At 43.2% G+C, this 27288-nt stretch overlaps 1 protein-coding gene across 1 annotated transcript in view; it reads left to right on the top strand.

Moving 5' to 3' along the window:
- The window catches only part of BAZ2B (bromodomain adjacent to zinc finger domain 2B), a 475838-nt gene that overhangs the window by 282316 nt on the left and 166234 nt on the right, over positions 1-27288 (top strand). Inside the window, exon 4 of the mRNA XM_075319681.1 lies at positions 14040-14186. Coding sequence (XP_075175796.1) covers positions 14042-14186 — 145 coding nt within the window. The 5' untranslated portion in view covers positions 14040-14041. The remainder of the gene's footprint in view (positions 1-14039; positions 14187-27288) is intronic.

The raw sequence follows: 27288 nt of genomic DNA, 5'->3' as shown, positions 1-27288 counted from the left end.
TTACAGCTATAGAGTCCGGTTCACTAGAACTCCAGGCATTACAGCTATAGAGTTCGGTTCAGTAGAGCTCCAGGCATTACAGCTATAGAGTTCGGTTCAGTAGAACTCCAGGCATTACAGCTATAGAGTCCGGTTCACTAGAACTCCAGGCATTACAGCTATAGAGTTCGGTTCACTAGAACTCCAGGCATTACAGCTATAGAGTTCGGTTCAGTAGAACTCCAGGCATTACAGCTATAGAGTTCGGTTCAGTAGAACTCCAGGCATTATAGCTATAGAGTTCGTTTCAGTTGAAGTCCAGGCATTACAGCTATAGAGTTCGTTTCAGTTGAAGTCCAGGCATTACAGCTATAGAGTTCGTTTCAGTTGAAGTCCAGGCATTAAAGCTATAGAGTTCGGTTCAGTAGAACTCCAGGCATTACAGCTATACAGTCCTGTTCAGTAGAAGTCCAGGCATTACAGCTATAGAGTTCGGTTCAGTTGAAGTCCAGGCGTTACAGCTATAGAGTCTGGTTCAGAAGATTTCCAGGCGTTACAGCTATAGAGTCCGGTTCAGTAATTGTTACAGCTATAGAGTCCAGTTCAGTAATTGTTACAGCTATAGAGTCCAGTTCAGTAATTGTTACAGCTATAGAGTCCGGTTCAGTAATTGTTACAGCTATAGAGTCCGGTTCAGTAATTGTTACAGCTCTAGAGTCCAGTTCAGAAGATTTTTAGGCGTTACAGCTAGAGTCCACTTGAGTAGAAGCCCAGTCGTTACAGCTACAGAGTCCGCTTCAGTAGAAGCCCAGGCATTTCAGCTATAAAGTCCTGTTCAGTAGAAGTCCAGCCCTTACAGCTATCTGAATGTGGCCTTATTGTTAACTTTCAGGCTATCCTGTGCTCTTTTTAAACCATAGCATCCTGAATGTTATCCATCATGATTTTGCCAGGGTATTTCCTAATTCACTTTAATAGAGAAACCCTCAGCAATAATAATTAAAGTATGTACCGTATTTCCATGTCAGGTACATTTTCTAAGAATTGTCTCTTTAACAAACCCACAACCATATAATGACATATTTTTGCAGAAAACTGATTCATGGTGACCCAATAAATGTCCCCCATAATAATATTGAGTCTATATTGTGCACCCAAACATTGTATTTACTTTCTTAGCAGCTGCCTGACCCTAAATTCTGCCAATAGCGTCTGCTTGTTCCATTTTTACCTTTTACAAATATAAGGCTAATGCAACTGTAAAAGATGAAGAAAGGCATGGACGTCGGATGGATAAAGGCTAAAGCTAATAATAAAACAGATGAAAGAGACCCAGCGGGCAGTGTCCAGACTGTGCCTGAAATCAGGAGGTTTAAATGTCTCTCCATCTCGCGTGAAGTTTTTTTTGCCTCCTTTAAAAGACGTCCACATTCTTCATACATTTCCTACATTTTTGAAAATAGACGACCTTCCGAAACATTGCAGAAATGTAAAATCTGCTTGATTATTTTTAATTATTTTATCCACGGGCTGCGTTCACATTGCGTTTTTTTGTTGTTGTCGTGATCGCAGTAGAACTGTTTAAAAAACAAACAAAAAAATGTGTTCGCAATGTGTGGTTACTGTGAGGATGGGCACCAATTCACATCATTGTTTGGTCATTGTTCACACAATGCATTCTTGATGTGTTATTTGCTGCAATTTTTTAAACCAAAAAAAATGCAATGTAAAATTGCCCAGTTTTTACTGAGTTTTGTGCATGGTATGAAAACAGTTTTAATCTAAATTATAAAGCTGTGTGTGTCCGCTAAAGGAATCCGCACCGTCGCATTTACAATCACAAAATTTTGCACAGACACTCCATGTGACTCAGTGAACGTCATAGACTATGTTTTGACGGGAAAATTTAACCCCGCGCTTTACATACTCTAAAAAAAACCTGCCTCCATTGAAGTCAATGGAGCTGCAAGCTATTAGGTTATTAATAGAAGCTGTAATTGGTTGCTATAGGAACAAAATACATTGTTAGTATAAGAAGCCTATGTCTGAGGTAATATGATGTCGGTGGAGAGACGGATAGAGAGGGACAGAGCGAGAGAGAGACAGACGTGGAAAGAGACAGAGAGAGGCAGACAGTCAAAGAGACAGTCACAGGCAGACAGACACAGACAGAGACGGACAGGGAAAGAGACAGGCAGACAGGGAAAGAGACAGTCAGACAGAGAAAGAGACAGAGAGAGACAGACAGACAGTGAAAGAGACAGGGAAAGAGAGAGACAGACAGACAGTCAAAGAGACAGACAGAGGCAGACTGACACAGACAGGGAAAGAGACAGGCAGACAGGGAAAGAAACAGGGAAAGACACAGAGACAAGTAAAGAGATGGAGAAAGAGACAGAGACAAACAGGGAACGAGACAGACGGGGAACGAGACTGACAGACACAGAGATAGAGACAGAAAGACTGATACAAAGACAGACAGAGACACAGAGACAGACAGAGACTGGGAGAGAGACAGAGAGACAATTACTATCTCGGGCAATGTCGGGTACTACAGCTAGTTCTATATAATGATAAAATGCAAAGCTCCGACCTCTCGGCAGTAGTCCTATGTTTCTTACAATAAAGTATCTGAGTAATCCTTGAGGAACAGGAAGGATTACTAGAGTGTTAACAGCTAGATTGCCATTGGCGTTTTATAAGGTGCCAACTCCAAGCCCCTGATCATTTTGTGAACCTCTCTTAAAATATATAAGGTATTAGAATACGTGATTTATGTCTGGCCGTCCTGGCAGGTCAGGTAATGCTGCTGATTTATGGAGCAGAAGTGCTGAAATTGCAATCACTAACCTGAATCATAAGAAATGATGAGTTTGTGGGGTGAGGAGGGAATGCATCTTCACAGAGAGCAGGTGCTTAAAGGAGAACGGCCAGCTGCATTATATAAAAGCATATCTGTTATTTCACCCAAGAGTAGAAGCGTCATCTTACTGCCCACATTTCCCACAAATGAAAATTGCTTTCTGTGCACGCTAGTTTAATATGTCCAGGAGCCATCCCAATTCACTCGGTCTGTAAGCTTGCCATCTACTCCTTTTCAATGGGCAGTTTAATGTTATTGATATTCTGCCAGCACTGTCGGTATTGGAACTTCCTTTCCCAGTATGACTTGTACCTGCCATTGTCCAATGGCAACGCCAGTTTCCCTAGTATGACGTTTGACAAAACCCCTGGTTTGTGTAGAGAAAAAAGACCCTCCCCTATTTCCTGTGGAGAGAGAAAGACTCGCCCCTGCAATGTGTATAGAGACAAAGACATGCCCCTGTATCTTATGGGGAGACAAAACCCCACCCCTGCTTTGTGTATAGAGACAAAGACTCTCCCCTGCAAAGTGTATATATACGAAGACCCACCATGTTTCCTGTAATGAAACAAAGACCCGCCATGTCTCCTGTAGAGATACAAAGACTCCCTACTTCCTGTAGAGAAACAAAAAATGGCCCTTGTTTCCTGTGGAGTGACAAAGACCCACCATATTTCCAAAAGAGAGACAAAGACCCGCCCCTGCTTTGTGTAGAGAGACAAAGACCCGCCCCTGCTTTGTGTAGAGAGACAAAGACCCGCTCCTGTTTTGTGTATAGCAACAAATACCCCTGCTTTACATATACATAAAAATACTCACCCCTGCTTTGTGTATCGAAACAAAGACCTGCCTTTGCTCTTAGTAGAGAATAAAGACCCAGCACTGTTTCCTGTAGCGTGACAAAAACCCGCCCCTGCTCAGTGTATAGAGACAAAGACCCACCCCTGCTTAGTGTCTAGTGACAACCTGCCTCTGCTCAGTGTATAGAAACAAAGACCCAAACCTGCTCTGTGTATCGAGACAAAGATCTGTCCCTGATCAAGTGTAGCGACAAAGACCCACCCCTGCTCAGTGTTTAGAGATAAAGACCCGCCCCTGCTCAGTGTCTAGTAACAACAACCCACCCCTACTTACTCTATAGAGACAAAGATCTGCCCCTGCTCAAATGTATAGAGACAATGACCCACCCCTGCTCAGTGTACACAGACAAAGACCTGCCCCTGCTCAGTGTATAGAGGCAAAGACCTGCCTCTGCTCAGTGTATAGAGACAAAGACCTGCCCCTGCTCAGTGTATAGAGACAAAGACCTGCCTCTGCTCAGTGTATGGAGACAAAGACCTGCCTCTGCTCAGTGTAAAAAGACAAAGACCCTCCCTTACTGTATAGAAATGAAGACCTGCCCCTGCTCAGTGTATAGACAAAAACCTGCCCCTGCTCAGTGTATAAAGACAAATACCTGCCCCTGCTTAGTGTATAGAGACAAAGATCTGCCCCTGCTCAACTGTATAGCGACAAAGACCTGCCCTTGCTCAGTGTATAGAGATAAAGACCTGCCCCTTTTTAGTATATAGAGATAAAGACTTACCCCTGCTCAGTATATAGAGACAAAGAACCACCCCTGCTCAGTATATAGAGACAAAGACCTGCCCCTGCTCAGTATATAGAGACAAAGACCTGCCCCTGCTCAGTATATAGAGACAAAGAATCACTCCTGCTTAGTGTATAGAGACAAAGACCTGCCCCTGCTCAGTGTATAGAGACAAAGACCTGCCCCTGCTCAGTGTATAGAGACAAAGAATCACTCCTGCTTAGTGTATAGAGATAAAGACCTGCCCCTGCTTAGTGTATAGAGACAAAGACCTGCCCCTGCTCAGTATATAGAGACAAAGACCTGCCTCTGCTCAGTATATAGAGACAAAGAATCACTCCTGCTTAGTGTATAGAGACAAAGACCTGCCCCTGCTTAGTGTATAGAGACAAAGACCTGCCCCTGCTCAGTATATAGAGACAAAGAATCACTCCTGCTTAGTGTATAGACAAAGACCTGCCCCTGCTTAGTGTATAGAGACAAAGACCTGCCCCTGCTCAGTGTATAGAGACAAAGACCTGCCCCTGCTCAGTGTATAGAGACAAAGAATCACTCCTGCTTAGTGTATAGAGACAAAGACCTGCCCCTGCTTAGTGTATAGTGACAAAGACCTGCCCCTGCTCAGTGTATAGAGACAAAAACCTGCCCCTGCTTCCAGTAGAGAATATAGAGTAAAGAATAAAAACCCAGCAATGTTTCATGTAGAGTGACAGACACGCCCAACATACTGTAATCTGCCTGGTAAAATTATATGGCCATTTTGACTTATGTAATTATTAGTGCTTTTGTATGACGATATAGCACTATTAGTTGGGTCATGAATGGCAGTATTGTTTGGCACCGTGCATTGTGTCCTGCACAGTATTTTACGTCTGTGATATAACATACTATTATTTGAGCCTAGTATGGGATCATTATTTAGGTACTATATGACTGTCTGACTTGACCCTATTACAAGAGCAGAGCACAGCTCAGTATGGAAGTATTACTTTATGACACTTTATGGAGGTACGGTACTAATTAACCCTGTATGGTATTTAAGACCTGCATAAAAGCATATTGAAGACACTGTTCAGCGCTAGGTGTGGGCACTATATGGATGTATGATTTGAGCACTATGTAATTCCACTTTACTAGAACAAGAAACTAGTGCAAATTTGGATTAATACTTTTGCAACTATACTTAAAAAATAAATAAGTGATCATCCCCTGCTCATACTAATGTATAGCGGCGTTGTGGAATCACTAGTTCTGTAATTGTCTTTTCTAAGTAGGTTCGAAAGTGAAGATACCATTTAACTACATTAATAATGTATCCGGCCCCATGTGTTCACTAATGCTGAATATTAATTGCATCTCTTACTCAAAGTGTCGGAGCGCAGAACTTAAGCGGAACCCAGAGACCTTTATTATGCGGTTATGGTTTGAGGGGTGCGGTTTCGAGACACATTTTTACTTTTAAAATTCAACCCCAAACATTAACCACACGTACACAGCTGACAAACCACACGTAATGACAGATTTTTATGGTTTTTGCAGCAAAATAAAGTTAATTTACAAACCCCCGACTCATTGATCTGGCGGGAGAAGCTTATTAATATATTAGTGATATTACATTTTTTTTTTTTAGCTTTTGTTTCTCCTTAAGGTATATTAATACAAACTGAACTTTAGTTTACCATGTTTGCAAAAAATCTTTTTAAAAACCATAGTTTTTTTTCTTTGATTAGCAATAATTCCTGCAGAGAAGTTGAAACCTTAATGATTAACCGTCATTTAATTAATATTTATATATTATTATATGTCTATAATAACAATGAAAGTAATAATTTTATTATATTATTAGAGAAATCTGCTTTTTTTCCATCTGGATTGATCAGTTATTCTCAATTCACAGGTAAAATCTGTCTGCAGTGAATACAGACTTTCCCATTACAGAAATAGGAGATTACAGTTAGTGCTCACTAAGTTCTATGGCGAACTTTAATGTGTGTGGGTCACAATGTGATTGTAGGAAAGCAAGGGACAGGGGCTCCTATTCTGTCTCTCATGCTAGGGATCCCTATGGTATCCCTAACCTCATGGTTACTCCTAATGGTGGAGAAACCTGAGTCCAGTACCTGGCTATGATCCTGACGAAGCGAAGTAATGGACAGGAGTGATATGGAAGCACAGATAAAGACAGGCAAGGGAAAACCAAAACTCTGACACACTGCAAACTCACTGGAGCAAACAATGAGAGACTCAGGAGACAAGCAAGATCAGGAAGGTAGCAACAAAAGACAACAAGGGATAACTCCACAACCGCAGACATCAACAAATACTACACCTACCAGTTAGTCTGGATCACAACACATCACCAGACCAACTTAGATAAACTATAGCTGGCATAGAAGGAATAATCTAGCAAGCATATATAGGAGGGGAGAAGATGGGATAGACTCCCCCACAACATATAATCAAAGGAGATGCACAAGTCGACCAGCAGAGATTAACTCTTGCTAGCCTGCCTATGAACTATCAACCTGTTGGTCGACATTCGAGCCTGCCTGTGCTGATCACAGACATACAAGAAATTATCAAGCAGTGTGTCAGAATCTGTAGTCTGAACATATCCCGTCACCGCCACAATAGTAAAAACCTCCAGTGTGACAGTGTGTGTGCCTTTAGCTCCTCCCTGCTCATAAAATGCTATCTGTTTTCATTAAATGCAGATTTTACCCATGAATTGAGAGTGAATGATCAGTCCAGGAGGAGAAAGAAGCAGTTTTCTCTAATAAGATATATTACAAAGTTGCTTATTTTCATTTGTGCTATTGATTTATGAAATAAAAATTAAAATGATGGCTAGTCTTTAAGGTAAGTTTTAAACAAGCATATTTTGGGCTCTAATATCATGGCATTCTAGCCTCATTGTGGGTTTAAAGACTCGAAGTGATAACTGGATCTATACAACTTTTTAGAATGGGAAACTCCTTTAAGATTTAATCTGTGATGGGCTGACCTCCTATCATGAACATAAATGAAACTGGGCAGGAAGAGCTGCAGTACCAAGCAAAGATACAGTACCAAGCACAGGTACAGTACCAAGCACAGGTACAGTACCTGAGGAAAAAAATTACCAGGACTTCTGTGCAGGTTGATAGGGGGTCTTGGAGGTTGAACTCCACTGATCAAGCATTAAAGGATTACACCCAACATTGTATTTACTATGTATTATTGGATCACTCATCAAACTATCGACTTCCAGGGTTTGTTTAGAATGGACAAACCTAATTGAGTGACAATTAAGTATAGCAGCATCATTGCCCTTCTGGCCTAAAATATTACTAGGAGGCAGGTAAACAGTATGTAGAACTGCTTGTGGACCACTGTTTATGCCCAAGAGTAGTAGTATAGAAATGAAGGCAGCTGGAGAGAGGTCTCAGGGATAAGTGCGAATGTGCGCTACCACAATTCTGTCAAACTTTATTGCATGAAGTGCACATGTTTGGCCACGGGTGGCCTGTCTAATAACAAGTATATTACAATTTTGCTTAATTTCTCATTGTCTACCATTCTCTTCCTATATTTTAACCCTTTTATGTTCAGGTCCAGAAGAACCCCCAAATAGGGTCCACTTCTACGTAATTTCCAGGCACGGTTCCTATCAGTAACTGCTATCCTTGAGTTGATGGTCTTCAGTTTCTGCTCGCTCCGAGGACTTTACAAGGTGAAAGCGTGTTTATTGTGGATGATAGGAAGTTTAATTTCACCTTCTAAAGTCCTGTCTCTTAATTCTCCACACTGCAGCCATATGTTGAGCTATCAGGCAGCATGACGGATGTGTTAATGTCCTCTATAGCATAAACAGCTGCTGGACACCATGCCTATATACTGTAATGTAATACACCTGTCCTTCTTTATATACCTAGCATCATTTGCATTATCACAGTGAAAATATCATAAAGAGCAGCTTGAAGTGGAAAATTTCTGTAATGATATGTACCGCAATGTCAAATATTCGGAGATATCTGTAAATTGTCCTTGCAAAGTGGCTGCGAGTAGTAATCAGCTTACACTGTGCAAATGAGCTGTAGTTTCTTCAGGGGGCCTCGTGAGATGAGCCACCATAACCTGTCATAGTACAGTCACGTCAGTACCGTGGCCATCAAGTGACCACATTCATGGCATTGCCAAAGCTGGAAGGCTTAGAGAGGACCTATCACCTCCTGAGAAACTTCATGAAGTTAAAGGAATCCAAAAAGTAAACCTCTTATCAAATATGTAGAATAAAGGAAAGGAATAATATTACTGTGTATTTTTTTGATAAATGTTTGTGGCCCTTTAAGAAAGTGGGTGTAACACTCACGGCAGCGAGCGGGATTAATGAACCCACTGGACCACAGGGGAAACCCGGGCTTACCCTTTAGTGGGAGGGGCTTAACTATGTGCCTTCCGCGAGGCGGATGCCAGGTACCACTCCCAGGGCAGTGACCGGGACTGTGGCATCTGACTTCCAGATCAGATGCCGGGTACAGGTGGGATAACTGAGGCAGACAGGTGGGTACGGACAGGAATGGTGGGAATGGCAGGGTTAGACAAGTATGGGAAGGCAAGTACTGGAGACAGACACAGGGCTAACAGGACCAGGAGCTCTCAGGACCTGACAACTAGCTAGGTAGAAGACTGGAACACTGACTGACTAACTAGAGGCCTTGCGCAGGCACCTCCCGTAATGAGAGGGTGCCTTAAATACAGTGTGCTTCTCAGCCATAAGCCAACAGACCTGTCCTAGAAATAGTACGCCAGCCTTTTTAAGAGGAGGGCCTGTACCCGCGCGTGTCTTAGGTGCACTCCCAGTAACCCTGTGTGGCATGTACAGTGCCCGAGAGGGGAAGGAGGCAGCAGCACACGTGGATGGCCAGGGGAGGATGTGACCTGGCTGGGGCAGGAAGTCGGCATCTCTGCAGAGACATCGGCGCTACAGTGGGAGATAACCCTGTTTGTACGTGCATGTTGAGGAGGGGGCTCAGCTTGTGCAGCATGCAAAAACAGGGGAGATCTATGCTCCTGTCTTACTTCATAATGAATATTATTGTACAAGAAACAAATAGCATTATGGAGCAGCAGGAGGAGAACAAAGACGGTAAAGACAGCAGGAACAGAGGTAAACCCTGTCACAACCTTCTTCTCATTGTGAAATGCACATGGCTGGTTATATGCACTATTTAGGGTTAAACTCAGATTAATCCATTGCAAACAGCTATGCCCTATTCTAGAAGATTAACCCTTTGCAAGCAGCTATATTATCCACCAGTAGATTAACCTTTTATAGGCAGCTATGTCCTCGTCTTTCCCATCAACCCTTTATATCCAGCTGTGTCCTCCTTTACCTGGGCTGCATAATATCTAGGGACATGTTTTTACTTGTATAATATATACCAATCTTCTATAAGAAGAAAATTTCAAGCTCCTAATGGGAGATGAGGAAACAATTTGGTAGAATCTTGCTGATTTGCTGCCAATTGGGGAAGATTTGTGACCAGATTCACCATGTTTTTACTTATCTTTCAGTGAATATATGAGAATAATAGGTGAATCAATTCAATCATTATGCTCTATGTTTCAGTAAATTGACAAACTGGCAAAAAATGAGCAAATCCACAAGGCTTCAGGTAATATGAAAAAAGCTGAAACAGCACTCACCGGTATTTGCTGTGTAACACTCTGGTGTTTTATTTCAAAATGTGAGGATACATGCTGCGGCGTTACAGGGAGGGAAGGAAGGTGGTCAGCACACAAACACGACGGCCGTTTCGCCCCTAAGGGTGGGGCTTCGACGGGTCTTGCCAAGACCCGTCGAAGCCCCACCCTTAGGAGCGAAACGGCCGTCGTCTTTGTGTGCTGACCACCTTCCTTCCCTCCCTGTAACGCCGCAGCATGTATCCTCACATTTTGAAACAAAACACCAGAGTGTTACACAGCAAATACCGGTGAGTGCTGTTTCAGCTTTTTTCATATTACCTGAAGTTCAGTTTGGTGATCTTTTTGAATAAGCACCCCGTAGCTGTCATTTGAATTAGTCCTCCCTGGAAGTCTTCACATAATTGCAGATTCTGGCAGCGCACAGAGCGCTAATTGTGATCAGTGGTTTGTTCGAGCTGGAAAGTCATCTTGTTGGAGCAGTGCACTGTTTTTCCTTCTGTAAATCCACAAGGCTTTTTGCCATTTAGCTGCTGTATGCAATCACCTTCCCCACGTTACAGTCGGTATTTACCAGAACAAAGGAATCTCAACAGATTTCGATCACTTTGCTAAAGTAAAAGTAGAACTTTCTATTACTTACAGAATTCATCTGATTTGCTAATGACATCTATTTGAGAAAAGTCTTATATTTTCATCTACTGTCACTTTAAATATTTTTCTCAGAACTGATAAGTCGTCTTTAAATGATGTGTATAGTATATTATAGTAAGTATAGTAAAGATCTGTTCCCTGTAAAGTCCCCACAAAAGACAATGGTGGACTGCCTTAAACTAGAGAAATAAAGAATCACTTTCACAAAGGTGACAAGGCTTCTTTACTGTAAGAGCAGTGAAGCTGAGGAATAGTCTCCTCAGAAATTTGTTGTACCATAAACAGCTGATGACTTCAAGGAATGCTCAAAGCAAGGTAAAATTAATATAAATGTAAGGAATACTTAATTAATATGTGGATACAACCTGATCACTACTTGGGATCAGGATTTTTTTTTCTATAAAGTGATGTCTTAAATGGTTATTCCCATCTCCAAGATCTTATCCCAATATGTAGCAGGAATAATAATAATAATAATAATAATAATAGCAAGTACTTTCAATTAGAAAAGTAGTATAGTTCCCCTGATATAGCCATGCCTCTTACCTCATGTGCAGGGCATTGCAGCTAAGGTATCTATGGTTACGACCACTCATATAGTGACGTTAGTTTCTCGTGGTCTTAACCATGGATAGCTAAGTTGCAATGCCCTGCACATGAGGTAAGAGATATATCGGGATAATTATACTACATTTCTAATTGAAGGTATTTCATCATTTTATTATTATTACACCTACTACATATTCGGATAGGATCTTGGAGATGGCAATACCCCTTTAAGGATTACATGGAAAACAAGGTTATAAGGTTTATTTCTTCCTTTCAGGTAAATCCCCTCTTGGCCTTGGCTGAACTTTTTGGCCAGCGTATCAATGTACGTTGTTTCAGTGTCTTTAGACTTCGGTATGGAAGGCGGCTTGTACCGAATTAAACAAAACACCTTCTTCAGGACATTGGATGAGAGACTGAATCCGTTCTATAGTCATAATGGGCTATTATTTACTCGTCAGCTGTGCAATGCCAAGATGTTCCACCACTGCGTACAGTTACATAGGTCCCGCTCACCCGGTGTGGTCACGGCTTCATTTTCCCTATCTCAGCTGCTCGCACACATGGTACGCTTTCATAGGAAGCCGGTAGTCTTAAGCGCTTTGTGTTCCGAGAATATTAGAGAAACGTGGATTATCTGGAGGAAAAACACTGATATAAGGAATATAAACACGGAACGTAAAACATCCACGGAGATGATGGCTTAGTTGACCACACGAAGAACCAGATACCTGGGGATCATCTGACTCTCGAATATCAGCATTGCTGGAACACTATATGTTTTATTTTCTTCGTCTGATTGGTATAAATTTGTCTCTGACTTGACCTCGGAATGGAATCTGGTGGCTTTTGATGAATCTTAGGGTGATTGTCACCAGCATCTCTCGGTTGTCTTTCTTATCATTTATATATATACACCGTACATATATATTTGGTATTTCGTATTAAGAAATAATAAGCCAGTCCACATGCCGTCCTCTCTGGTGACTCGCCCAGTAATCTGTGTATTGACATTGCCTTTCCTAACAGATGTAGTTGACATTAAAAGGGAATCAGGATAGACCCCAGAGATCAGATATTTAAGATGTCTCCACATTATTACATGATTTTCTCAGCTACCCGAGTCACTTCTTGTGCCTCTGCAACTGAAGCAGATAGGATATACTCTCTTTCTTAAGACATTTTCTATCATACTTGCCAGCTTATCCGAAATATCTGCCAGGTGCACACCAAGTACCCCTAAAACGTCATGGTACAGAAGCACTTTTAGAAGATTTTTGTGTGTGTGGCGTAAGGATGCCGATCTGACGAAGGAGATTATCCAGAAGGAGGTATAGAAAAGGCGTGAAGGTTGCATAGACATGAATTTGGAAAGGCTTGGCCTGTAAATGGTACCAGGCTAAAGCGGGCTTTACACACTGCGATATCAGTCCCGATATCGCTAGTGTGGGTACCCGCCCCCATCTGTTGCGCAACACGGGCAAATCGCTGCCCATGCCGCACAACATCGCCCAGACCCGTCACACATACTTACCTGCCCGGCGACGTCGCTGTGACCGGCGAACCACCTCCTTTCTAAGGAGGCGGTCCGTGCGGCGTCACAGCGACGTCACTGAGTGGCCGCCCAATAGCAGCGGAGGGGTGGAGCTGAGCGGGACGTAACATCCCGCCCACCTCCTTCCTTCCGCATAGCGGCCGGGAGGCAGGTAAGGAGAGCTTCCTCGTTCCTGCGGTGTCACACGGAGCGATGTGTGCTGCCGCAGGAACGAGGAACAACCTCATTACTGCTGCAGTAACGATTTTTGAAAATGGACCCCCATGTCACCGATGAGCGATTTTGCACGTTTTTGCAACGATGCAAAATCGCTCATCGGTGTACACGCAACGGCATCGCTAATGCGGCCGGATGTGCGTCACCAATTCCGTGACCCCAACGAGTTCGCATTAGCGATGTCGTAGTGTGTAAAGCCCCCTTAAGGCAATCTTCATGCGCCACAAGGTCCTTCCAAAGATTGCATTGAAGTCTTAAATGAGTATTGTCATTTTACTCACCTATATGTCTATAGAATATGCCTTAAATATCTGATAGCACTTGGTACCATCCCTGAGAGCCTCTTTTTCTAAGAGAACGGCGGTCCTGTGGCCACCATTTGTTGACTTACAACCAGGCTTGGACTGGCCCACCAGAGAGCAGGAGAATTCTCCGGTGGGCCCCTTTGCAGTAGTATTATTATTATTTATTATTATAGCGCCATCAATTCCATGGCGCTTTACATGTGAAAGGGGTATACATAATAGGGACAAGTACAATAATCATAAACAATACAAGGCACAGACTAGTACATGAGGATAGAGGTCCCTGCCCACGAGGGCTATGCTACTAACCTCCCCCAAACATAATCAGTGGTTGGCACAATTCACGTTTTTCACTATGTTGAGATATTGAAGCATCTCATTATTCATTTTACAAACTACCCAGTATATTATTTTATAGAACCATATTGTAGATGTGTAATATATACATGTAGTTAATCAGTAGGCCCCTAGAGTCAATGTTACCGGTGGTCCCCCGCCGCCCTAGTCTGACACTGTTTACAAGCTGAGGATATATAATGATGAAATGTGAATATGCCGCTCTTACTACATGTTGTAGTATTATCATTATCACATGTCTCTGTCAAAATATACAGTATTTAGTAACTTTCTAATCTTTTGTTTCAGACATGGAGTCTGCAGAGAGGTTACCAACATCCAACCCATCGTCAGTGACTTCTTCCTCGCCATCCACCCCATCTGTAGCATCAGTGGTGACTAAAGGAGGCCTCCCCACAGGAGTCACGCCTCTGAGCTCCTCGATTACGGCTTGTGGTAAGTGTTTGTTTTTTTTAAACACAATTTATTTTTGGGGGGTCCAAAGTGCTGTAATTAATAATTTCCTTATATATCTTTATACTTGTTGGAGCTCCATTTTCCTTACACAGAGCTCCCATTTCACTGTACAGACACAGATTTAAAAGGGTTTTTTTTTTTTATCATGTACAAAGTTCGTTTTAATCAATAGATCTTGGAATAATAATCATTTCCACAATTGGATGTGTTTATAAAAAATGTCTCTGTGCTGAGATAATCTTATATATGTGTATTTGCGGTGTACTGTGTAATGGCCTTGTCTGACCGTACAGGGACATGTCTCATCATACTGGAGCAGGAGAGGACACAAAATAGTATATAGATAGCACAGCATAGTATCACAGCTGATTCTTTTTGTGAGGTAAAATATTTCCCTGCTTATTTTTAAAATGTTTTACCTGAAAGAATAATTTGCGATCCCGTGCTGTAATGTCTGTAGTCTCTTTTGTGTCATCCCCTGCTACGGCTCCACAATATTCCCCATTGCTCCATTATTTTCCCTGGAAATGAACACCAATCCTGAAGCGCATTTTATCTTCGGCTCCTCTTGGAGCACTTACGAGCCTTCCTCTGCGGCCCGGCACCAGCAGCAGTGGGATGAGGTTAGTAGCATGCTGACCTCATCACGCTACTGCACATCTTGGCGGGAGCTGATGGGTGCTCCTCTGCCGCAGTCCGGTCCGTATTTGCCTCTGAAATAGGAGGAATGGAGTCTGCGTCACTGGGTCCCATGGTCTGTATTAAACCTCTTGGTGGGCTGTATCCGGCCTGCGGGCCGTATGTTGTGCAAGCCTGATATACGTACATTATGTATTTTCATTCAGGATGGCAGGATGTGTGAGCAGCCTCTTCTTACCCCATCACCCCTGATATTTCCAGTATTAGCTCAGATAGAGAGCATGAACAGCAGGGTGAGCAGCCACCTCTTACCTCAGCACACCTGGTATCTCCAGTATTAGATCAGATAGACAAGATAGATAGCAGGGTGAGCAGCCTCTTCTTACCTCAGAATTCCTGGTATCTACACTATTAGGTCAGATTGACATGCTGGACAGCACAGCTTCTTCTCACCTCACCATTCCTGGTATCTCCAGTATTAGATCACATAGACAGGATGGACAGCAGTGTGAGCAGCCTCTTCTTACCTCAGTACCACTGGTATCTCCTGATTATTACCTGTGAGCACATCGTTTTACACCTGAATGGGGGATTGGGTAGAGTTTCTTACTGCACATGCTCACCTGTGCTACTAATATACTAAGATCGGTTTCTGTCAATGTAACAAGATAACAGATTAATCACTATAGAATTAAAATGGCTGCTATCAAATCAATGGTGGTTTGCTAATTAAAGCTATTTAGGAATGTATTTTAATGACATTTCCTTAGTTATTCATTGTTTTTCTATTCTTGGAGAACCCCCTTTAAGTCAACCATGTTTGAAATGCTAAAAACCCCCGCAGAAATAAAATATCCGTAACACATTAGATAATCAGCGCTCGCTATGTTTCTCTTTTGTACTGTACGTTTTTACTTCTCAATGGTTTTATATATCTCATCTATCACACAAGGCCGTCTATTCTTTATTATTTACCTCTATTTATGTACGTTTTTGTGCGTGCGCCGCCTGCTCACGGTGACATTTCAGAAGGGAATAAGTCTCATCAACATTACTGGAAAAACAGTATTTAAAATGTCAGCTCTCTGCTAGAACATTAATCATGAGCTTAATATACCTATTGAGAACGAGACTCTGCCCACAGGAATGTGTTTCATCGGGGATTATGGAGAATCTCAATAGTTACATTTAAATAAAGACGTTTCTGAAATGGAACTCCTGGAATGACTAAATGAAATGCATTAAACATTACCGCGTTTAATAAAATTTCCTAAAGTGTTTAAAGGGAAAGCTTTCCTATGTTCCTCTCATATTTCATAGGTTGTAGGACTCTCATAATACAAAGCCTTGAGACTGAGACAAAATAAAAATGGCTGATAACAGAGAACAAAAGATTGCATTTCACTGGATATTAATATGTTAGGTGACTTAAGGAACGCAAAAATATGGTGACATTAGGCAATTTCTGCAAAGAAAAGGACCTAAGGTTATGATTTGGCAGTATGTGAACGAGATTTGTCAAAGGGGTTTGTTACGGAGGGGACGATTGGATATAAAATAATATGATGCCAATCGTTGCCTCCGCCGGGCAGATGACAAGGCCGCTACGGGACTGGAGGACGAGTACAGCAACTAAGGAAAACCCAAATGTGAACGAAGGGGATGTTTAAGGACACACCCCAACGTGTAGCGTGTCCCTGTTGACTTCACAGGTACACGTGTGCTGGTCACGTGTGTATAGACACGTCAGACCAACAGTTGACCCAGTTAATCTCACTGGGACATAAACCTGGAACCGGTCACATGTGTACGGGGCACTTCAGACCGAGCGAACTACCCAGTTGGCGTTGCCAGGTACACAGCGACTGGTACACACACACACACACACGTCTGCCACAAGCACTGCAGACCACCGGTCATGTGTGTACGGGACACGACAGGCCGGGAGGGTAACCAGCTAGTGATACTGGAGACCCGTGGACTAATGGGACAATGGTTGACTCTCACCGTACCAAAGTACAGGTGTGCATGGATACGAATACGCGGCACAGACGCCTAACCCTGATGTACTCACTGTCCTTTTATATATATATGCCTGCCACATGTGTGCCGTCCCCGTGCCGGCAGCCTGCCGCTGCTCGGGTCCGGGCCTTACGGTGGGTGGTTCAAGGGTCTCCGGACCCGGGGGATCCCGCGGACACTCCGAATCATGGCCGTCTTTAGGCATGTGCGACTTGTGCAGTCGCACAGGGTGCCGACGGCCATGCTTCAGGGGGGGCACAGCAGAGAGGTAAGAAGTTGTAAATTTCCTGGCTCCTCCGGTCCCAGCACAGCGTTTTTACTGTAACCGCCGCCGGTTACTTACTTAGCTTTATGTAGCACCTGGCCAGCCGGGCCCACCAACTTCACCGAGCCCCAGTCACAGCTGCAGCAGAGGGGTGCGATGTCGCTTCAGCCACTACTGCAGTCTGCACATGACTAAGGTGCATGCGAAGTCCTTCTAGGGAATCGCATGCAAATTAGCCATGTGGTGAGGGAGGCACTGTGAGTGGAGCAGAGCAGAAAGGTGGCGATCATCCCGCAGCCCAATGTGATGAGGTCATCACTCTGTACCTCATCACAGTTCTGCGGGCAATGCGGATGGCATCCGGCAGGGAGAGGTAGGCGCTCTATGAGCTGAAGATTGCCGGGGGTGGTGGGGGAGCTGCTGACTCCAGCCGCAGGGGGCGGGGGGGCCACTGACTACAGCCGCGAGGGGCCGGGGGCCGCTGACTCCAGGCGGGGGGGGGCGCTGACTACAGCCGCAGGGGGCAGGGAGGGAGCCGCTGACTCCAGGTGGGAGGAGGGGGGGGGCGCTGATTGGAGAATTGACACTGATAAGTACAGAGGTGTGAAAAAGTGTTTGCCCCCTTCCAGATTTCTTATTCTTTTGCATGTTTGTGACACGTAAATGTTTCAGGTCAGCCAACAAATGCAAATATTAGACAAAGATAAACACAAGTAAATACAAAATACAGTTTATAAATGAAAATCTTTATTATTAAAGGTAAAAGAAATGCAAAAATACAGGCCTTGTGAAAAAAAAGTGTTTGCCCCTGAAAATTAATAACTGGTTGGGCCACCCTTAGCAGCAATAGCTGCAATCAAGCGTTTGCAATAACTGGCAATGAGTCTTTTACTAAGCTCTTGAGGAATTTTGGCACAGTCATCTTTGCAGAATTGTTGTAATTCAGCCATAATTGGAGGGTTTCCGAGCATGAACGGCCTTTTTAAGGTCATGCCACAGCATCTCCATCAGATTAAGGTCAGGACTTTGATTAGACAATTCCAAAGTCTTAACCTCCTTACGACCAAAGATGTACTGGTACGTCCTTGGTCGCCTCCCTCCGGTTACTGCAGGCTCTGGTTGTGATGATGTGATCAGCAGACGTGTGGCTAACAGGCACAGGTGAATCGGAGATCCTCCTGTGCCTGTTAACCCCTTAGATCATGCTGTCAAATACTGATAGTGCAATTTAAATGGCCACGGCGGGGATCACGCCCTTCCTCACTTCCATCGGCAGCCCCATGACATGATCATGGTGCGTTAATGTGTTGTCATGGTAGCCCATATCAGGAGTGTTTTCTTTTAAAGGGGGCTTAAATTTCTAATTTTTATGCATGTTTGTGTAGCATTGTCAGCGTGTTGGTCATTAGAGTAGTGTAAAGGAGGTCATCTAGGACCGTAGAATAAGTCATCGATATGAGTTCAGTGGGGTCTGACACTTGGCAACCCCCAACTATTGGCTAAAAACTGATCCAGAAGTGGCTGAAGTGCTATATGAGCGGCTCACAGCAGCGCCATACACTGCCTAGTGGACGTTACCGAAAACTGTGCTTTATCGCCAACTCAAATGAATCCGTACTCAGCAGCGCCCGCTAACCAATATATGGGGGTGCTGTTTTTCATCCTGTACATCACTTAGCTTCTACTGGTGGCAGAGATGCTTTCAGCGAGTGCCGGATGATGGACCCCAACCAATCTCATATTCATAGCCCATATTATGCTTAGGCCATCAATATGTCCGCCCCAGACAATCCCTTTAATAAGAAGGCTGCTTTCACACTGCGCTGTGATCTCCGTTCAGTGGCCCCGTCAGCGCATGCGGCCGAACCCCCCAAACACTCCCCCCCAGCTCCCACAAAACTGGTTTCGGACATATGGTGCACGACAGAGCATTTGTGACTTCATCTGCAACATTAAACTCAATTGCCTCGTTGGTGCATGTGTCCGAAACCAGTTTTGCGGAGGCGGGGGGGGAAGGGGGGTTTGGACGCATGCGCTGACGGGGCCATGGACTATACTGGTGCAGATGAAGTCACCGTGTGCTCTGTCGTGCACCGTTTTCAGGAGGCGGACAACCAGATGTAGCAGACTGCGCCTGGGTGTTCGCCTCCAAGAAGCGTATATGGCTGAAATGGTGCACGACAAAGCACACGGTGCCTCTGTCTGCACCATTATAGTCAATGGCCCCGTCGGCGCATGCGTCCAAAACCAGTTTTGATAAGGGGGTTCGGACGAAAGCCTCGATGGGGCCAATGAACGTAGGTCAGAAAACAATGTGAAAGGGCCCTAACTGGGACTATCATACCTTCAAAATGACGGCGGCTGCAAATAAACACCTCTCTAAGCCGCTGATTTCAGATCTCTACTCTATATGGTTTTCGGTTCCGTATTTTTGGTTTCCTTTCTGTTATTTCAATACTCCTATTTCCATAAAAGCCATTTTATTTAATCTCAAAGGACATTTTAGCGACAGAAGTAGTGTATTAAATATGGAGGCATTTTATTGACGTGTTATCAAACTACTCCGGCATTAAACGGCGACGTGCGCAGAACTAATTTAGGAAAAGCAAACACACTTTCCGCACCCTCCTGTTCTAATGCAAAAAATAAATGCATTTATACAACACTGAGCACAGTGGTTCTTCTAGAATGTGGCCAGAGGATCGTGTAAGCCATTCTGTCTGCTGTGGTTTGTTTTTTTATTTATTTTTTTTTTTTGCTTTCTATTCAAGGAAGCAGGTTAGCAGAAAAAAAAAAAAAAAAAAAAAAAGATCCGGAGCTTTTTTTACTGACATGTGCAAAGTGCTTACTGATGTCAGCAGAAGTCCTTAATGGAAATAGCCATTAATATACATTCTCCCCGTACAGGAAGAACAGCATAAATTCACTTAGTGTCACTGAGGAAACAAGCTTTCTGTCACAGGCTTAAATGTATGCTTTATCCTATATATATTTATTCCTGAATCTGGTAATTCTGGGAACTAAAGACATTTAAAAGAAAAAGCTGTGAGTATTTAAAGGGATATTACACTTGGAAATGAATAGGAGGAAAAAATAAGACAAAATAGTTACTCATTAAAGGGAATCTGTCACCAGGTTTTTGCCACCTAATCTGAACAGTATAACGTAAGGGCAGAGATCCTGATTCCAGCAATGTGTCACTTACTGGGCTGGTTAGTGTATTTTTGATAAAATCAGTTTAATCAGCAGTAGATTATCATTACAGGACTACTTGGTGTTCTGCAGGTAGTCCAGCATATTCATGAGCTCTGTATAACTGCTAGATCTGCAACAGAGAAAACACTGATTTTATCAAAATATATGAATTTAACTAGCGCTACTAACTCTATACTGCTGTTGCTGCTAGATTAGGGAAAATTCCTCCAATTGCCTAAAAAACACAGAATGTAATATTATATTATTATTATTATTATTTACATTCTGTGATTTTATCAAAATGACAGCAAACAGCTCAGTAAGTGACACATCACTGGAATCAGGGTCTCTGTCTCTACATTATGCTGTTCTCAGATGGGGGAATAAAAACCTGGTGACAGATTCCCTTTAATCAATTTAGGAGACAATTTACAAAACTATAAAATCAAAGAAAAAAATATCTAGGTCTATTTCCTAAGCTGCTTTTCTTTTCAAGGGAATTTGCCACATAATTTTGAAATCATGTAAAGACAAAAGACCCTGATTCCAGTGATTCCAGTGATGTGTCACTTACTGGGCTGTTTGCTGTAGTCCATGTTTTATCAGCAGGAGATGATCATTAGAGGACATTTAAAAGGTAGTCCTCTATATTCATTAGCGCTCTATAACCCCGCCTTCACCAATGATTTCTGCCAATGCATAGTGCACACAGAAAGGAGACAATCATTGGTGTGGGTGGGATTATACAGAGCTCAGCATTCAGAGAACTGTTAAATCTCCAGCTAATAGATTTTATTTAAACTGCAGTAAGAGATACATAACTGGAATGAGGGTCTCTGTCTCTACATCATTCTGTTCTCACATTAGGTACCAAAAACCTGATGTACTATAGATTTATGAAATAAAAATGTAAAATGATGGGTACTCTGTAAAGGAGCTGTAGACAAACGTGATTTTGATGCCTTTGTGTAGGATTTTAATCTCCCTTTTGAGATTATTCAGAATTCAGCAGAAAATAAAGGATACATTACTGGTTTTCTGGCCTTTAGTGTGAAAGGATACTGTGTGACTGTGCTCGGTACTGCACCCCGATGGGGAGAGCGGCAGGTCCAGGCACAGCCAAATTCACCTGATACAGTGAAAAGGGGACAGAGCGCTGAAGTGCTTTGCCTACTGATGGGGTGGCAGAAGACGAGTCTACACCATTATTCACTAATGTCCTCTCCTAAAAACCCCTTGTAGAGTGTTAGGTAAAGCTGATTTAGTATACAGAGTTCAGTGCTTTAAAGGGAATCTGTCAGCAGGTTTTCTCTACATTATCTGAGAGCAGTATGTTGTCGGTAAAGAGATTCAGAATCCAATGAAGTATCACTTAGATTACTGGCTGCAGCCGTCCTGATACAATCAGAATTTTTAGATGTAGCAATACAGCAGAGCTGAGAGAGCTGCCCCCGCCCACACCAGGCCCTTAATAGAGATTATACATTGACATTGAGGGGGCGTGCCGAACTGCCGTGCGCGTGACATTGTAGTCCAAGCAATGATAAGTCCTGCTGCTTAAACAAACATAGCAAATAAACAGATCGGACCTTGACAAGACAGGCATCCCTGAATTGTCTGTGTTAACCCTTGCAGCCTGCTGTCTTCAGCTTACATAGCAAAAACCTGCTGACAGATTCCCTTTAAGATTATTTGGAATTCATTGGAACATAAAGGATGGATACTGGCTTTGTAGCTTTCAATGTACTCGTCTGAAAAGAATGCCGTCTCTAGGTGCATTACAGCTATCCGAGATAACACACAGGCAGACGTCATCAAGGGTCCTCCAGGAGAACAGAAAATTTAAAACATCATTTAGTCAACAGAGTATTTGTACGGAACGATATGAGAAGAATGAAGGCTCGCCTGGAGTCAGCCGGGGAACAGGTGGAACCTGAAAATGCTGAGGATTTAATGATATATTTATATGGAGTTATTTAAAGACTGACTAACATTAGGCACACAAGAAAAGTGCAGAGCACCTTAGAGGGGCTCTCCTAAAATATATTATGGGTGAAATAACTTGGCGTTCGATGCTATAGTTTGGTACCAAAGATAATCATTTGCGGGGATGGGTTAAAGGGAATCTGCCAGTAGAATTTTGATATTTAATATTAGAACAGCATAATATAGAAACAGAGAGCCTGATTCCAGCAATGTGTCACTTACAGGGCTGTGTGTTATTGTCTCAGTACAATCAGTGTTTTATCAGCAGGAAATTATCATTGCCTGACTAGGCCTCACGTGCCTGGCAGTCAGGCTAGTCTTTGTAACCCGCCCCTACCACTGATTGGTAGCTTGCTGAGAATGCACAGTGTACACAGGAAACTGCCAATCAGTGGTGTGGGCGGGGTTATACACAGCGCAGCATTGTGAGCACTGCTAGATCTACAGCAGAGAAAATGAGGATTGTATCAAAACTGCACTAAGCAGTCCTGTAAGTGATACATCGTCGGAATCAGGGTCATTGCCTCTACATCATGCTGCTCTCAAATTACATAACTAAAACCAGCTGACCGATTCCCTTTAAGAGACTGTGAGGTTTGTTTAATTGTTTCCATCTTTGGTGAATTAATACAGCGCATCCAAAGAAATACTTCCCAAATCTTAGGTATGAATTGTAGTGTGGAAAGCTGAAAATGTTTCCTATAGCCATTCACCGTCGTGCCACACCCTGCCCACACCTCTTCCATCTTCCCTTAATGTACACCCGGATGCACGCTCGCAGCAGAGCCTGAGCCGCGTGTCATTAGCATCCGATGCTATCCAGGCCTTAGATATAGCATCCCAGTGTCGTGTATACAAAACCTTCCAGAAGCTGGAACCGGGCAGGTTTGGGAGGCTTTGACAGTTGCTGGATGAATTGTCAGCTCTTCTGGAAGTCCAGGGGATCTCCTCTTTTTCAGGAGCCTCCCAGATATTTAGAAAGCTTTGGAAAGTTTTCCTAAAGAGTAGAGACATAACATGTAAAGCAGAATCTGTTCCAGGACTCACTTCACCGACTATAGCTACAACAAAATCATCAATCGTGCAAAAAGGACCAAGGCTCATGGACCGAATGACCTCGCGTGTAGGCTGTGCTTGTGTCTAACCAATAGAGCTTGTCTGCAGCTGTCAATATGTCCAATCTTTGGATATTGATGAGCTCTTCCTTAGGCCCCCTTCACATGTTGGCACAAAAACTGCACATGTTGTGTGTTCTGATATGTTCATCTGTTTGGTCATCCGTGTGTATGTGTGTGCCATCCGTGTGTGTGTCATCCGTGCGTATGTGTGTCATCCGTGCGTATGTGTGTCATCCGTCTGTATGTATTTGTCATCCGTTTGTATGAGTGTGTCATCCGTTTAGATGAGTGTGTCATCCGTGTGTATGTGTGTGCCATCTGTGTTTATGTGTGTGCCATCCGAGTGTGTGTGTCATTTGTGCATATGTGTGTCATCCGTGTGTATGTGTCATCCGCGTGTACAAGTGTGTCATCCATGTGTATGTGTGTGTCATCTGTTTGTATGAGTGTGTCATCCGTTTGTATGTGTGTGCCATCCGAGTGTGTGTGTCATTTGTATGTATGAGTGTGTCATCCATGTGTATGAGTGTCATCTGTGTGTATGTGTGTGTCATACGTGTGTACAAGTGTGTGATCCGTGTGTATGAGTGTTATCCGTGTGTGTGCCATCCGTGTGTATGTGTGTGTCATCCGTGTGTATCTGTCATCCATGTGTATGTGTGTGTCATCCATGTATGTGTGTGTCATCCATGTATGTGTGTGTCATCCGTGTTTTTATGTGTGTGTCATCCGTGTTTTTATGTGTGTGTCATCCGTGTTTTTTCCGGGTTGATTAAGAGAAGAATGAAATTACAAAGCTTCTTTTATATTTTGCAATGATAAACACGTACAGCACACGGATGTCACACGTGCCATCCGTGTGCTGTATGTATTTTTTTTTATGGACCCATTGACTTGTGTGAATTCGTGTGTCTAAGCTACCAATTAAAAACTGACACTTCTCCTTGTGCATCACATGGACAAGATGTGAAGATCACCCTAGATTTCAAGGAGGATCCGTGCAAATGTGTCTCCGGTACGTATGAAAACGGATGCCTTGCATAATGGAATCACCTTATTTTATATGTTTCTTAGGGTGCATTTACATTGGCCGATTATTGTGAATGAGCATTCCTAGTAATGTACGTTCCCCGATGATCACGCAGTGTAATCAGGCAGTCATTTCCCGACTATTATGAAAAATGCTTTCCCAAGTACAGTGTTTTTTAAAGGGAATCTGTCAGCAGATTTTTTGCTACCTCATCTGAGAGCTGCATAATGTAAGTAAAGAGACTCTGAATCCAATGATGTATCACTTAGATTACTTGTTGCAGCCGTTTTGACACAATCTGCATTAGTTATGTAGCTGAGCCCAGGCAGCTGTCCCTACCCACACTAGGCTTTCAACAGACATTGTACATTGATAGTGAAGTGTCAGTTACAGGAGGGGGCTTGTTGGATGACATAGCAGGACTCAGCTAGTCATAGCAATGATAATCACCAAGTTATTAAGCCTTTAATTTGAGGAAACAACAGCATGGAGTCTGCTTGTCAGACTCTGTGGTGTGAACAGAGTCTGACAACGTATTGCCAGGAGGTGTGCAAAGCCGAACATCGCACAACAGCAGGTTTTTGCTATGTAATCTGAGGACAGCATGTTGTAGGGGTTAAAAACAAAAATCAACTATGCCTCTCTTATCAACTTGAGGCTTCTGGATTCTTCAGCCAGAGCCGTGCGTTGGCTGGTTCAGGTTGTCTGGTCTTCAGCCCTGCAGGAGTGTATTCTTGCAGACTGGTGATCAGGACCTAAGAGCTCAGGTTGCTAATTGTCATGTGCAGCTGTCTCCTCCTTATTTAAAACATGGCTTCCTTCCTGTTTGTGCCGATTATAGCTTCAACTTTTGCTCCAGCAATCCCGGTCTTGATGATTTTCCTGTTTATGATGATCTGTTTTGCGCTTCTGAGTGGTGTGAGCGTTCCCCTGTTGTGCATTACTTCTCCCCTCTTTTTTTCGTTGTTTCCCAGTACACATATTGTCTCTCCTTTGTGTTTGAGTGCTGCGTGTACAAGTTTCCGTTCTCCCTTGTCCGTGTAGTTTTGTGGGGTATTGTCTGTGTGTTTTCTGGCCTGCCCCAAGGGTGTGGGAGAGGGGGACTAAGATCAGGGCTCAGACAGGATTTAGGGTCATGATGGGGGCTCGGACCTGCTTACCATCAAGCCTACCTCTGAGGTAAGGGACAGCGAAGGGACTCAAATCTGAGGGTCAGCCTAGGGGCCCCTGTCCTGTCATTATATACCCTGTGACACCAGAGGGTATGGGAGAGGGGGACTAAGATCAGGGCTTGGACAGGATTTAAGGTCACGCTGAGGGCTCAGACCTGGCTACCATCAAGCCTACCTCTGAAATTAGGGACGGTGCAGGGACTCAAATCTAAGAGCCAGTCTAGGGGCCCCTGTCCTGTCATTATATACCCTGTGACACATGCTGACAGAATCCCTTTCACTGGAGGAATCTGATGGGCAGGCCTCGTCACATGCTCCTTTTTTTAATGGCTATTTTGAGGACAGGATAGCTGTGCAACCTCTGACGGAGGCCATACTATCAGTGGTAGAGGCTATCCTGTAATTAATATATATTAAATGCAGGATTTTTTTTTTATTTATAAGTAAAGATAAAACAGACAATCCCTTTAAGTGTCACGGATGTGGGTGAGAGTTACCTGGTATGATATATGCATTGCCCTGGAAGGCTTTTCTCACGTAATCACCACCCCCAGTACGGAGATAATTAAGGCCGTTTTACCTGCAGTGTGGGGGAGGCTTGTTGTCAGCTCAGTGCAGAAGTCATTTTGCAGACCTGTCCTGCTTTGTCTAAGACATTGACATTTTGGACTAGTAATAAGTGATTGCTTTGTGATCTAAAGCTGATTTCCTCAGCAGGATTGGGAGATAAACCTGATCTGTCTTTTCTGGTCCACGTCTTGGCTCACTGTACCGTATTCATCTTTACACCAACAAATAATTTATGAGTTTACAAAGAAGAGATTCTTTCATGCAATGCAGCCAAAGTGACCTCGAATCCTCGCTCCCGTATAGCATTTAATGGTCCTGCATTTTCCCTTGTAGAAGTGTTTGTAGCAGATGCAGTCACCTTTAAAGGAACACGGTATTTGTATCCTCTGTGAAAATTGATGTTTTCACGTCCTTTAGCTCCTTCAAGTGACTGCATATCAGCTAATTAAGTATACGCGTATGACTAATGATGCCATTTATATTCTATACACATAAAGATCAAAGCAAACCGACAACTTATTTGTGACAAATTGTGATAGAGCGAGGGAAAACAGAAAAATGCCGCACAATGTGCAAATTCATTCATTTTTGAGGAACGGTATATAGATGATATCTGACTGAGCGAAGGAGACAATGGCTTCCAGACCCGATACATCTGCGTGTTATGTACATCGGAGACCTCTACTTTAATAATGGAGCGCTCCTCCAGAAGAAATGTTTCATGGAATGAATGGGCTGTACATTTAAACACGTGTCACAGGAAAATCTTTCAATATTTTATATTTTGTAGTTTGGATATATTTTTGGAGAAATCAATAGTACAGGTAAAAATAAGAAACTTTATTTTATCAAATAAATCTACTGCATTCTCTTCTCAAAACTCTCAATTCACAAGTAAAATCTATCTTCCGTGACTGAGATAGGAGATGACAGTTGGTGCTCATAAAGTTCTATGGAAGTAGCAGTGCAATGTCTCGGAATACCTCTAGCTGAATTTAATTCTAACAGTGTGTAATATACACACTGTTAGGATTCAGCTCTGCTTGCTGGTTCAGGCAGTTGCCATGTGACTGCAAGCATGTGA

This window comes from Anomaloglossus baeobatrachus, chromosome 7 (assembly GCF_048569485.1).
Source record: "Anomaloglossus baeobatrachus isolate aAnoBae1 chromosome 7, aAnoBae1.hap1, whole genome shotgun sequence".
Lineage (NCBI taxonomy): Eukaryota > Metazoa > Chordata > Amphibia > Anura > Aromobatidae > Anomaloglossus > Anomaloglossus baeobatrachus.
The sequence above is the reverse complement of the archived record's forward strand: the minus strand, read 5'-3'. Positions and strand labels throughout refer to the sequence as shown.